The sequence below is a fragment of the Chenopodium album genome, chromosome 10 (assembly GCF_948465745.1).
Source record: "Chenopodium album chromosome 10, dcCheAlbu1.1, whole genome shotgun sequence".
Taxonomy (NCBI): Eukaryota; Viridiplantae; Streptophyta; class Magnoliopsida; order Caryophyllales; family Amaranthaceae; genus Chenopodium; species Chenopodium album.
In genome coordinates this window covers 36,284,856-36,299,530 of record NC_137843.1, presented here as the reverse complement: position 1 = coordinate 36,299,530, position 14,675 = coordinate 36,284,856, and the positions used below count along the sequence as shown (strand labels likewise).

The following is a 14,675-nucleotide window of genomic DNA, read 5'->3' as shown; positions in this document are numbered from 1 at the left end:
TTTGATTAGGATTAGGATTTTGGGCTTGACATGGACTGTTATTTAGAGATATGATCTATAAATAAAGTCCATGCCTAGGGTTGACATAAGACACAATTACAACACAGTGAATTGTGACACAGGCAACCAAGTTCCCAAAATCCCTAATCTCTCTCTCACTCCTCACGACCCTCCCCTCTTTCTCTCCCATCCGACGGTCAACCACCACCCTTGGTGGCACGACGTGTTCTTGGTGGTGGATTGTGGTTAGTTCGTGTCTCTTTTCTCCGTTGAAGGCTAATTGAAGCGTTCAGTCATAACTAACTAGCATTAGTGAAAGTTTAATTTGTGCCAGTGGACCAAGTAGAGGAATCACACTTGGGGTTCTTTGTCTCCATTGTTCTTACTCGATCGCACGTGGAATTACGCTTCAAAGGTACAATTTTTTTTTTATGTGTTATGCAATGATCTTGGTTATTATATGCTTATGAATATGATCTTGGTTATATATTTTACATGTCCTTGAAATTAAGTAAAAATCGTAAATTTATGGGTTAAGGGAAGGTTGTAAGGAGAGAAACGAAGGGGAAAGTGATTACAGAATTGTTTGATTCTCATTTTGCATTTTTTTTTCAAATTCTGTGTATTCATGTTCATGTTCATTTGATTTTCGTTTTAGGCTTGTTTTTTATGTGGTTTTGTGGTGTTGTTTTTTACCTATTTGTGAAATTTTTGTTAAATTATGGATCAGCATTATTTTTGCATTTTTTTGTTGTTAGATCTGTAAATCTGGTTTATTATAATGTTGTGCTTGTGGATCTATTATATTTTGTTATTTTTTATGAGTTTAAGGATGTCAATTTTTAAGATTTAACAATTAAATGGTTTGTTGTAATTTGAATAATTCTTCATTGGTTAATGTATAATTTGCTAGAATTTTTTGGTTTACTGGACTATATGTATGTCAGGAGATGTTCATAGTTCATTGGTAATTGGTTGTAATTTGAGCGTTTTTTTAAGTTGCTCTTTTACATTGTGTTACAGTTGGTGTTGATGCTGATGACCATTGATTGAGCTATTCATGTCCCAAGTGAGCGTGCGACAAGGATATTATAGAACTTGTTGCTGCTGGTGGAGGAAAGTTGGACTCTGCTCCCGGTGGTTTTGTGCTGTTGCAACTCTTGCAAGTGTTACTTCTGCTGCAGCGCTAAAAGAGGAGATAGTGGAAGTAGTAGTTATAGGATTTATTATTAGTTGAAACATTGGAGATTTTGTGAAACACATTAGATCAAAGAATGTTGGATTTCTTGCAATGTTATTTTCCCTTAATTATCAAACTAATTTGCAATTTATCCATCAACGCATATAATAATATTTATTCAAAATATAGCATATAATAATTTAAAAATAAAATTAAATAAGCAATATATGTATTTTTCTAAAAAAAATGAAACCAAAGAGACTTGTTAAGTTAAATAGTGGTCTCAGTTTCCTAAAAAAAGAGACTGCTTATCTTAAATAGGCGGTCCCAGTTTTCTAAAAAAAGAGATTGCCTATCTTAGATAAGCGGTCTCAATTTTCCATAAAATGAGACTGCCTATCTTAGATAGGCGGTCTCAGTTTTTCCATTCTAAAGACTGCCTCAAACAAAGCAGTCTCTTTGCCAAAGAGACCGCTTAGCTAGAGACTGCCTCTAAGGCAGTCTCTTTGGCCTTTTTGGACGGGTCTCTTTGGCCTTTTTTGTAGTAGTGACTAGAAGTAGGCTTGATTTATAAATTTGGTTGACATAGGTAAGTTAGTTTAACGACCCTAGTTAACCCGTTATCAGCCAACCACTGTCATTTTGCCACGTCAAAATGTATGCCTGACCTAGAGGGAAAAAACCATAAAGTGTTTAGCATGGGATTTGATCCGGCAATCCCCCCACGCCAAGTAGGAAAGTTTTGATTCACACACTTGACCACCAAACCATGGAGATGTACATAAGATATAATAGCCTTGGTGGAGGAAGTCGAATAAGTGTCACGTGTTGTGACATGTAGCCATGCTATACTCCTTGGTGGTCACCTTTTCGAGTAGACCATCATCAAACTCGTGTGACATTTTGATTCCTTAGCTTAGAAAACTTGTTAATGTAATACTCAACTTCAATCAGCCATATCTTCTTTGGTACAAGGAATTTTCAAGTGATTCAAATTGGAGATGGAAGTAGGGTTCGAGAGCTTTCCAACAACAGCTCATATACCAAATTTGAGCAAGAAATGAAAAAGTTATGAACGTTTAAAGTTGAGTTGTCCAGAAAGTCGCGAGGAGCACCCGCTCCTCATAGTTGAGCGCCCACTCCTACCTTTTAGAGGGGCCTCTCAAAAGACCCTGTTTCGAGTGGACATCCTTATTTCCTTTATGCTTATTTTTGCTATCTTTTAATGTTGGCCTTTCATTCGTAATCTAAGGGGTATAATTTAGGAACTCTACATTTTATATGTAAAGCCTTTAAATAGGGCTAAGCTTGCTTTTGGGAACTTTGCTTAATTTTGAAATCAATGTGATTTTCTTTCTCCTTAATTTTGGTGATTATTTGCTTTCTTTGTGATTGTTACTTTGTAATCTTTGGGGTATATTTTAATCCTAACTTTATTTGGTGTTGAATTTGATTAAGTACCCCTTATTTCATAGATCTTGGTGATTTTTGAGAAATGTTCATTTTGTTTTGTTGCTTTAAAATTATTGTTAGTTGATTTTAATCCTCTTATCTTGATTTTGTTGGTAATTTCATACAGTATAACACACTATATTTAAAAGTTTAGTCCATTAGATAGAGGGAATAATAAAAGTTGAAATTAGCAATAGTATGATTATCATTTCTTAAAAAATGGGGTGAAGAAATTTCTAGAACTCCATCTAACTGCCACCCATTTCGTTGTTTACCTCCTCTTAAAACCCTCCCTTTTCTTATCCTCTCCTCTCACCTCTCTACTCACTTCCCTCCTCTCTTCTCTTTTCTCTCTCTCCCTTACCTTCCCGCAAACCCTAATTCTCTCTGCCAAATCTCCATTTTCAGACCTGATTACACCTTCTCAATCAAAAATGGCGTCTTCAGCAGCTCATATTCATGTTATTGGCGCCACCCCCTTTACACCCTCATCTTCCAAATCCTCTTCTTCAAGGCCAAATTCAATCTTCTTCGGCCAGAAGATGAGCCCTTGCACAGCCTCTTTTGGCACCCCTAAATCGGCGTTTTTGAGGCTAAGGAAGAGCTCCGGAGGTCGTCGTCGGAGCGCCGGCGTTGGTCCGGTCAGGGTTGTTGCGGAGAAGGTTGTAGGAATTGACCTTGGTACAACGAATTCGGCTGTTGCTGCTATGGAAGGTGGGAAGCCGACAATTGTGACTAACGCCGAGGGTCAGCGCACGACGCCGTCGGTGGTGGCGTATACGAAGAATGGAGAGAGATTGGTGGGGCAGATTGCGAAGCGGCAGGCGGTCGTTAATCCCGAGAACACGTTCTTTTCAGTGAAGAGGTTTATTGGGAGGAAGATGTCGGAGGTTGATGAGGAGTCGAAGCAGGTGAGCTATAGGGTTGTTAGGGATGACAATGGTAATGTCAAACTTGAATGCCCTGCTATTGGTAAGCAGTTTGCTGCTGAAGAGATCTCTGCTCAGGTAATTATTGGTCTTCATACCGTTTTAATGGTGTGTGTGTGTGTTTTTTTTTTTTTTAATAATTTTTTTAGTATAATTGGAGGTTTTTAATGTGAGTAATTAGTTTCTATTTTGAGTAATTGAGTTGTTGATTTAATTTATATTTAGCTAGAAATGATTCTTAATTGTGCCAATCTTAGCTTTTGAATGTTTCAATATGTTTAAGAGTTGACTAATTTTAGGCAAACGGGTTTGTTGTTATTGGCTTATTACTTTGTAATTATATTGTTATTTTGTCTTATAATTATTGGCATTGGAAATTTAGAAGGGTTTTGGTTCTTGGTGGTTGAAGTTGTTGCACATTTTAGTTAGTTTAATCAGCCTTTGTAATAGTTATGTGCCTTTTCCCATTGCTTTTCAAGATGGAGGAGAGGCAATAACGGTTGAGTTGTGGTGTTGGGTCCTTAGTGGTAGGTGAAAGTTATTTTAAATCTCAATATTGGAATTGAGCTGTCTTTTCATGGTGTAGGTGTTGAGAAAGCTTGTGGATGATGCTTCAAAATTTTTGAATGACCAAGTAACCAAGGCTGTTGTCACTGTGCCTGCTTACTTCAATGATTCACAAAGGACCGCAACAAAGGATGCCGGGCGCATTGCTGGATTAGAAGTTCTTAGAATTATTAATGAGCCTACTGCTGCCTCTTTGGCTTATGGTTTTGAGAAGAAGAACAATGAGACCATTTTGGTTTTTGACCTTGGAGGTGGTACATTTGATGTTTCAGGTACTTCCTTCCCCTTTTTCTGTAGCTGTTCTTAAACTAGACATCCATTAGATTTTTCAGTTTTATATTTATATGTTCTTTTGCACTGTGCTGACATCGTCTTCATATATTTGGTCATAATTTTGTATAGTAGTGTTGTTGGCTAATAAAAAAATGTTGTTTATTCGTGTTCCAGTCCTTGAGGTTGGTGATGGAGTGTTTGAAGTACTATCAACCTCTGGAGATACACATTTGGGTGGTGATGATTTTGACAAGGTAAAGTGGAAGATCTATTGCTTTTCTTGTAGTATTGATTTCCTGAATTTGTGTCCTATTCATCTTTAATTGAAGTATGAATGCTGGAATATTTACTGTCATAATGATTGAGTTTTGGGTTTAAACAGAGAATTGTTGATTGGCTAGCTGGAAACTTTAAAAGAGATGAAGGCATTGACCTTTTAAAGGACAAGCAAGCTCTACAGCGTCTAACTGAGACAGCTGAGAAAGCCAAGATGGAATTATCATCTTTAACTCAGGCAAACATTAGGTATTATCAACTTTTATGACTATATTTTGCCTTTTAAGGTTTCCCCAAATCTTCGAACTGTTGAACACGTGGTACTTACAGCTTAGACTGTTTATGCTCTTCTCAGCTTGCCGTTTATCACTGCCACTGCTGATGGACCTAAGCACATTGAGACCACTTTGACAAGGGCCAAGTTTGAGGAGCTGTGTTCAGACCTTCTAGACAGGTGCTGCATTTTTCTTTGCTCTGTGCTTTGGTTATTTGCTGCAATATGAATGCTGTTGATTTAGTTATTAGACTAAATCAGTGTGGCATGATTTAGTTCCTATGTTTATGATATCTTAGATATTAGACTGCTGGACTCTGGTGCCTCTAGTCATGCATAGAGAAATTTTATTTATTTATAGATATTATATTTCCTTTTTTTTGGGTAAATAATATGAGTACTTCATATTTTGTAATATTATTAGAATATTTGTACAAAACAGTGTAAGAAGTATTAAATAGATGTATTTGTTTTATAAGTTGTAAAATAATCTCCTTAAAAGATTTAGTTGAAAATAACATTATGGAAAAAATTATGTACTGTAATATTTGTAGTCTCAAATAGTTTCCATATTGTGGTAAGATTCCCTTCCAATTATATGGTATGACTTATTCAGCTCCATGTATATATTTGTATGTAACAAGTTATGATTATATATGAACACCACTTCTGTTTCTATCGTATTCAGATTGAGAACACCAGTAGAGAATTCACTGAGAGATGCAAAACTCTCCTTCAGTGATTTAGATGAAGTGATCTTAGTGGGTGGATCAACACGTATCCCAGCTGTTATAGAGTTGGTAAAGAAGATGACTGGAAAGGACCCTAATGTGACAGTTAACCCTGATGAAGTTGTTGCTCTTGGAGCTGCAGTGCAGGTTTTACTCCAGATAATTTCTTTGACTAATAATCTATTTTTGGTTTAATGTCAACCTATATAACAAAGAGTCAGCTACAGAAAAGTTATGTGATCAATAATATTGTTTGTGGTGTCATGGATGGGGGGTTAATTTTTGGGAAGACATTTGCTACCATCATTGCCTGTTCATTATTTTGTTATTTTGTGATTTAATGTTCTCTCATATTGTAGGCTGGTGTCCTTGCTGGAGATGTAAGCGACATTGTACTTTTGGATGTTACACCACTATCTATTGGCCTTGAAACCCTTGGTGGAGTAATGACCAAGATTATCCCCCGAAACACAACCCTGCCCACATCCAAGTCAGAAGTCTTCTCAACAGCTGCTGATGGACAGACAAGTGTTGAGATTAATGTCCTTCAGGGAGAACGTGAGTTTGTAAGAGATAACAAATCTCTTGGTAGCTTCCGTCTAGATGGTATTCCACCAGCTCCTCGAGGTGTTCCTCAGATTGAAGTCAAATTTGACATTGATGCCAATGGAATTCTCTCTGTTACTGCCATTGACAAGGGAACAGGAAAGAAGCAAGACATAACAATTACCGGAGCGAGTACGCTGCCCAGTGATGAGGTTTGTTCAAGAGTGATACATATAAGCTTCTGTCTAAATTAATATTATTATTCTTTCTGCTTTGAAGCATACTGGTAACTTGCTATATTAATATTATTATTCTTTCTGCTTTGAAGCATACTGGTAACTTGCTAAGCAATGACACTAACGTCAGCTATTAATGTTTCTAGGTAGAGAGAATGGTTAGTGAGGCTGAGAAATTTTCCAAGGAAGACAAGGAAAAGAGAGATGCCATTGACACAAAGAACCAGGCTGATTCTGTTGTCTACCAGACAGAGAAGCAGTTGAAGGAACTTGGCGAAAAGGTTCCTGCCCCTGTTAAAGAAAAGGTAGAAGCTAAACTGGGAGAGCTAAAGGATGCTATCTCTGGGGGTGAAACTCAAGCAATTAAGGATGCAATGGCTGCTCTTAACCAGGAAGTAATGCAACTTGGCCAGTCCCTTTACAACCAGCCCGGTGCAGGAGGAGCACCAGGTACAGACCCAACTCCTGGAGCTGAGTCCGGCCCCTCAGATTCAACTGGCAAGGGACCTGAAGGAGATGTCATTGATGCTGACTTCACAGACAGCAAGTAAGCTTGTGAAATTTGTCATACGGGTTAAACCTTTTTCAACGGCTGTGTATAAGATTTTTTAGGCAGCAGAAGCCTGTGTTTGGTTCCTGGTTACATTATTAGTTCTGAGGAGAGAAGTTAGTAGGCGAAAATAGTTGTCAAGGCTCCTTTACGATTTTTGTCATGATCATGTTGCATATTTTGAAGCTTATAGAACCTGGGTGATTCATGTAATCAGAATATGAGATCAATAATAGGCCTAGTAGAAGTTGATTGATGATTCTTTTGCTGATTGTTAGTTCTCGGATACTAAAATGACACGTCTTCTCGTGATATTCAGCTATTATCCTCTGAGTAGGTACCAATCATTGCCACTCTTAAGCTTAATCCTCAAATAACTCGATTTAATGTATCAATGGTACGTAGATTATGTGAGTTTCATTACAGGTTTTTGTGTGCGACTCATTGCAGGTTTTTGTGTGGGACTCATTAGTCACATCTTTTATCTACCTTTTATGTTGCAATTTGAACTTGAGTTTTTGTATCATATTCCACATTGGGATCTATTCAAAGTGATTGTGTATGTGGACTAAGAACTTGGAAGGTTATCTAAGATGAGCTCCCACCGCTTTCTCCACTCCTCTGGTAGACCGCCTTAATTTTTGGCCTCTTGCTCACCGGCGATGGGTTGTCCAACTCTTTTTGGATGCTCTTGCGGGTGAGCCTTGTATATTCGTAGGGTTTTTTTTTTTGTTCTGTTTTGTGTTAGTTTTGGAGTGATTTGTGCTAGTTATTTGTACGGATTTTTTCCATCCGAGGAATCAATTGCCTACCGACCCATGAAGCTTTCTTAATGTGTCTTTAGAATCTTGAATTGGATCTCTAATGAACTCTTCCATCACTCTTGAATCTAGTAACAGCCATGACAGACCACCAGTGGCATATAACCACAAACTGTAACATGAACCTCCACACTAAGGGGGCGTTTGGTTGGAAAAATGAAAACGAAGTGGAACTCCAATTCTTATTTTATGTTATTGTTTGTTTTAGATAACTCATGGTCAAGGATCCCAAGATGTTTGTCAATTGTTAGGGCCTTGGGATGACCTTATTGGCAAATGTAGGTTCTCGCCTTCTGTGACATGGCAATCAAGTTTGAAGATGTTTTCGGCCCACATTGTCTTCCATCGACATGGTTTACTAGCCTCCTCTACTACTTCCGATTTCAGTTTTCTCCAATTCGCTCTGTCTTGGTTTTTGTATGCTTGCAATAAGTTCATGATTTACAGGTAAGTCCTATTGGGATTTGTTTTGCAGAGTTCCAATCAAATGGTTGTGGTATAAATGCTATCCTTCAAGTTTGGTGTTAGCCAAAGCATGTAACAAGGTTCTAGTGTGTGTGTCTTGTATTTTAGTTTCTTTCTTTCGGTCAAGGTTTAATGAGTTTGTTAGAGTCGGGTTAGTTTGGTATAGGGTTTCAGGTTTAAATGTTTTTTATGCCCAATCAAGTGTTATCACTCTCGCACCTATACTTCAATGGAGGTCCGTCAGAAAAGATGCAAAGACATCTAAGTTTATCCAAGAGCAGTGCAAAAGCGATACCATTAGATTAGAGGTGTTTGATACTTGTATTGAGTATTTCTTGGACCTGGTAAGAAATGATAGTAAGTGTTGTATGTCTATTATGATAGTTAAAAAAAAAAAATGACTGTGTGAATGATTATTGTGATTGTAAAATAAAAACTATCTTCAGACATGTTCAGATGCATGAGCATGAGCTATTATTTATATTTAATACCACCTTCGTTACGCATATGTTCAAACTTTCACCCCGTGAATGGACTTTTAGGCGAAATTTCATAATGGTTGATTAAGGAGATGATAGGGGTGCACTCAGTACACAAAGAATCTTGTACACCACTCTTCCTATTAGTTGAAATGACATCGTTTTTTTGGGGTGGGACATCCTACTATTCATTCAAATTTCAAACTTCATTTTTGAAAATTTAAAGTTTGAATTTAAATTTAACCTTAACCCTTCAACTGCTTAATTTAATGAGTAATAATACCCAATAAATTGTTTTTTTTTCCTCATTTTTTTTTTGAATCTCCATCGGCTGTGATTTTGTATAAAAAAGTTTTCATCAAATTTTAAACATCTATAGATTTTGCAATGAGTCATTATCACGGATAAAATTATGTACATCATACTCCCTCCATCACATTTTTTTTTTTTTTTGCCATTTGCATATTTTCGTGTCAAACTTTAAAAACTTTGACCCTTAATTCTCGTTAAATGTATAAGTGATAATATATTCATGTGGGAACTTGTTGGAATTGTCTCATTGTACTACCTCCCCTTCATATTACTCGCAATAACTTTCTTTTTTGGCCGCTTCACATTACTCGCAATAACTTACTTTATTTCCTTTTTTAGTAACTTTTTCCCTACGAAATGACACTTTTACCCTTACTTTTATTTATTTATTTATTTATTTTTTTAATAACATCCTTAAATTATAAATCTGTTCTTATTACATTAATCCCTAAGGCTAATTAATTTCACCTTAACACCAAAATTCATTCCCTTCCTCCATCTACATTCAACATTTCAACATCTTCCTTCATAAGCTTTCTCTCTCTTCAATGGCAACCACCACCTTCAATGGCATCCACCACCATCACTACCGCCACTACCACCACCACCATCTTCAATGTCAACCACCACCTTTATTGCCGCCTCTGTTTTCTCTCTTCCTTTGCTTTTTGTTTCCTCATTGCCGATGAAACCCAAATTCGAAGGTTTTATAGTCAAATTTAACCATCAAAACTCTAGATCTAGAGTTTTGATGGTTAAATTTGACCCAATTAAATGTTTAATTGATGATAGAGAAGGGTTTGTGGGTTCGTGGTTGATTTGTTCGTGGTTGCTTGATTCGTGGGTTAGTGGGTTCAAGGGTGAGTTGTGGTGGGTTGGTGGGTTCAAGGGTGAGTGGTTTTGTGGGTTGGTTGGTTCACGTGGTTTCGCTGGGTTGTTGTTGTTGTTGGTGGTGGTGGTGGTGGGTTAAAGGGTTTTCATGGTTTTGTGTTTTTTCCAGATCTGTGGATTTTCAAGGGTGTGTTGCTAATGATGTTGATGCTGGGTGCGACGGTGGTGATGGCCGGGTTCAAGGGTGCGTCGGTGGTGCGATGCTGGGTGTGATGGTGGTGATGGTTGGGTTCAAGGGTGCGTCGGTGGTGATGTTGGTGCTGGATGCGACGGTGGTGATGGGTGCTACTGGGTGCGTCGGTGTTGATGTTGGTGTTGGGTGCGTCGGTGGTGATGGGTTCGTGGGGTTCGATGATGGGTGGTGGGTTATTTAATTTATTTAAGTTTGATTAATAGTTAAGCATACACCCTTATCTTTCAATAATCATGCTTTCAATCTTTTGCCTAGGAGTCCGCAAACATGTACTTTGTTGCGAGTAATCCAAAGCGGAGGTAGTATATTTTATAAATATCAAGTTTTTATAATTTTTGCGTGTATTAAAGTGGAGATATATACATTTGAAGTTGCGTCTGGGAGACCGTGAGAAGTCAACTAGGGAAAAAAATAAGGGACAGAGGGAGTACTAGTTATCAAAATACTTTGTATATTACAATCAAATAAATTAGTTAAATTAATAAGATATTGTTAATTTTCTTCATATTATTATTGCTGTTGACGTAGGGAAAACTAGGTTGTTGACTAATCCTCCCTAGTGCCAAACAAAATTTATAATCACTTAACAACCCAAAATACAAGTATAGAGGTAAGTCAAGACTCGAACCACTAGGAACGGTTATGTTCAAATGCTTTCAATCAACGCCCAAGCTAGGTCGAAGTCAAAGGTGAAGGATAGAGTAACCAATACTAACCAACTGCCGAAACAAGAGACAAACAAATGAAACACTAGGGAATGGGGATCAACCTGCATTCATGATAATCAAGCTAATTAGGGAATCAAGTAATGCAAGCAATGTAAAGACAAATAGTATGAGCAATTAGGAGTATTCAATTAATCATCCTCATACTGTTTAACTTAGATTTATCTAGTGCTAAATAATAAGAAGAAACATAATCAAAATCTCAACCAATTATGATCAAACTAATATCAAGTGGTCATGTCAATCAATTCAATCATTCAATCAAGTTTAGCATCATGGTTAGCTACTCCAATCAAATTAAACAACATTCAAAGCTCTATCAATCAATTTAGTTACAACACAAGAACTACTCAAGTTCCCAAATCAATCTCAATCCATCAATCATACATGTTTTACCCAACCCTAGCAAACAACTACTCTATAGCAAATATGATCAAATCAAAGCAAGTGAATGAAATCAAGAATCAACAAATATTGAAGAACAACTAGACTAATCAAGTATCAATCATTAAAACCAAATCAAACAAACATGAATTTAAACAAAGCAATAAAATGAGATAGAGTTAGAAATCCTCATTGATTGATTATGAAGATATTCAATATAATTGTCATCTTGAATCTTGAATCTTCAATCTCTAAAATCACCATTGAAATCTCTCACTTCCACTCTCTAAATGTACTCCTAAACTAACCCTAAAACTAGAGAGAGAAACTCTCAAATAAGTTAAAATTATAAGGAAAATAATGTCTAAAAACTTGCTCCAAAAATTGGGTCTTAAAGTAATTATAAGAGGCGGGAAAACGAGCTTGAAATGAACCTGAAAATAGGGTTGCGCGCTCGTGCAAGGTGGGTTGCGCTCCCTCTCCACATCCATCGCGCTCGCGATAAAACGGGTACGGAATGGACCTCGATTGCGCTCCCAAGCAAGAAGAAGGTGCGCGCCTGTGCTCTCTGAGCAGGACACTTCTTTGGTGCATGCATGATGTGAATGGTGCACTCCTCATGATAGTTACTAAGCATGGCAGATTCAAATAGACTTGACGGTGGGTTCAACACCATGGTTTCATGAGAGCGCAGCTTGAGAGTGCAAGAGATAGAACTTGGAGCATGCCACTTTCTTACTTCTTGATCTTTCCCAATGCTATAAGCTTGCTTCAAAGGCATCTTCCAACTTTGTAAGCCACCAATATCAAGACCTGAACCTCACACAATACCTAGAACTATGAAAAGAGAACAAATGAAGGAGAAAACACTAGAAAATCCACAAAAGTGGACAAAAGCACAAAATAAGAAAGAATAAGGAAACTCAAGAGAAAATGAATAAAACTAAACATTTATTTGGAAAGAAAGCTATATAAAAAGAAGGTAAAAACAACCTAAAAACTCATCAAATGAGTGCCATAAATGGCATTCATCAGTTGTTAACCAATTTTTATGGGAGTTACTTTTATCTAATGTTTAAACATAAAGTCACGAAATGGAAAGTAATTTGAGGAAGAATCAATTTTTGATGGATGCCATTTTTATCTAATGTTTTTTAATTAAGTATGATTGTTGCCTTGTAAATCATGAGATCAGAGGGAGTTACGACAGTGATGCCTCGACCGAGTTAGGTTAACTTTGCTGCTAAGATTCTCTTAATAACTGAATTAGAGGTCAGGGCGTTACACAAATTAAAGTCCCAAACCTTATGTGGGCACAAATTAAACACCTTATAGAAGGTTAGAGCTCTTTTTACATTATTTCATTGTATTAGTTGTTGTTTCTACAGGTTTTCTAGGGCTTAGTTCCTTTTGTGACCGTTCTTAAAAAAAAAAGAACTCTTCAAATTTAATTTGCTGATAACCGAACATTCTAATGAGCTTATTGTACTAATACAATGATAAATTATGTGATATTCGCTTGCTTACGACTTGAATTTTTTTTTATTATAAAATGAATTATTAATTTTGTTTCTCATATTTAAATAAGCAACAACTTTGGTGTATGGTTGGCCACACTGTGTGGCCAGCTAACACACAAGTAACCCCTGACCGACCGAGCAACCCATGACAAAGTAACCCCTGACCAACCTAGTAACTCTTGACCGGCCGAGTAACCCCCGACCAAGTACACCACCCTGACTAACCGAGTAACCCCTTTTCTTCATTTTCTTCTTCAATGGATCTCCTTCGAAGCTACTCCAATGGCGCCAAAGAAGACGACGACGACAAATAACCCCAAGTCCACCAAATCAACCCCGAAACTCAACAACCCCCGTTTTTATGCTTTATGTTGCGAAATTGCTTGAGAATTTTGCCGAAAATCGCACGTTAAAACCCTAAAAATCAATTTTGAGGTTTTCAAATTACTTGCTCTTTGTGTAAATTTCTTACATGAATTCGTTTGTAGGTTATACCAATCATATATCCTCATGGAATTTAGGAGAGAGAAATCATCCTTATGGAAAGGTAGGAGAGAGAGAAAAGTATGAGAAGAGAATTGTTTAGGGTAAAAATACCCTAGACACGTGGACAAATCAGAAAGGGACACGTGTTAAGCCTGGACAGGTCCACATGGGCCACTCACCAGCTGACACATGTCAGACTCAGATATCAGCTGGAATTACGGCCTTCAAGGCCCAATCCCCGAGAAAGCCGTAAAATGACGTAGCCCACCAAATCTAGGTCAGAGTGACCTAAGAGAGGGCACAATTTCCAATGACCTTATAAATAGGGAGATATCCCCCATTTTGGGGGCACGTTCAATCATTTATTACATCACCCTACATTCTCTTACATCAGAGAAAACACTTGATCTCGGAATCCGATAAGATCTAACTTTACTTTCCGCACCTTTTCACATTCCCAATGCGTTCTAACTTGATCATCGGAGGCGGAGCTCCAACCACCCGGAGTCTCCGTTGTTTTGCAGGTACAGGCGCCACCGGATCAGTCTTCGAGCTGTAACTCTCCCGAGGGACAAAAACACCCAAAACATTTGGCGCCGGCTGTGGGGAGAGTACCTCAAAGATGGTTCAAGAGTTTGTACCGCTGCCAGCCCCCAGCCGTCCTACGGTTGATGGGGAGGTCTTTACAAACTATGAAGATGACCACGATGTGGATGTCGAAACATATGTGGGCACTGACGGGTCACTCATTTCTAACACATCCGCTCCAGAGATAAGTTGGAACGAGTAAACAATGAAGCTGGTCCTAGCGAGTCTGCTGGACCACCGCCTGGTAGTACCAAGGCGGCAGGAGATCAGGCTCTAGTAACCTGAGACGAACTCATGAAATTCATGACAAGTTTCAAGGGTGAGATCAAGGACCTGATCGAAAAGAGGACGGCTGACTCTAACAAGGGTCAGTCGGCCAAAAAATCTCCTCAAGCTGCGAAGAGGAAATCAGTCAGAGACAGGCAGCCTACTCTACATCCAAAGGAGAAGACTACGCCTGCCATTGACTAGACGAAGATCCTTCTGCCCCAGACGGGCAAAAGGAAAGGCATCCAAGCTATTCAGCCGAATGGCAGCAAGAAAACCTTCACCGATGCTCGACATGTGATCAAGCAAAATCGAAATCAGCAACTGTCTGAGTCGGCTTTTACAACGACCTTTCTAGACAGTTTCAAGAATACATCCGCAAGAAATACTCGGTCCTTGCATGAGAGCCACACAGGCGGCAAGTCCGTCCATTCTGGCCCTCAGAAGATTGGGAATGCCCCGTATGTGCCTCAGATGGAATAAGGGCCATACACCCCTCATTTCATACAGCCTGCCTTCCTTGGAGGACA

The 14,675-nt window shown here is 38.2% G+C and overlaps 1 protein-coding gene across 1 annotated transcript; it reads left to right on the top strand.

The window, feature by feature from the left end:
• The first annotated feature begins 2,596 nt into the window (after positions 1–2,596).
• On the top strand, positions 2,597–7,283 carry LOC145562417 (stromal 70 kDa heat shock-related protein, chloroplastic-like). Its single transcript, XM_081622691.1, has 8 exons — positions 2,597–3,639; positions 4,148–4,400; positions 4,576–4,655; positions 4,784–4,926; positions 5,033–5,131; positions 5,640–5,829; positions 6,042–6,440; positions 6,611–7,283. The coding sequence occupies exons 1-8, from the start codon at positions 3,067–3,069 to the stop codon at positions 7,013–7,015; spliced, it is 2,142 nt and encodes a 713-aa protein (XP_081478817.1). The 5' UTR covers positions 2,597–3,066; the 3' UTR covers positions 7,016–7,283.
• Positions 7,284–14,675: the final 7,392 nt, after the last annotated feature.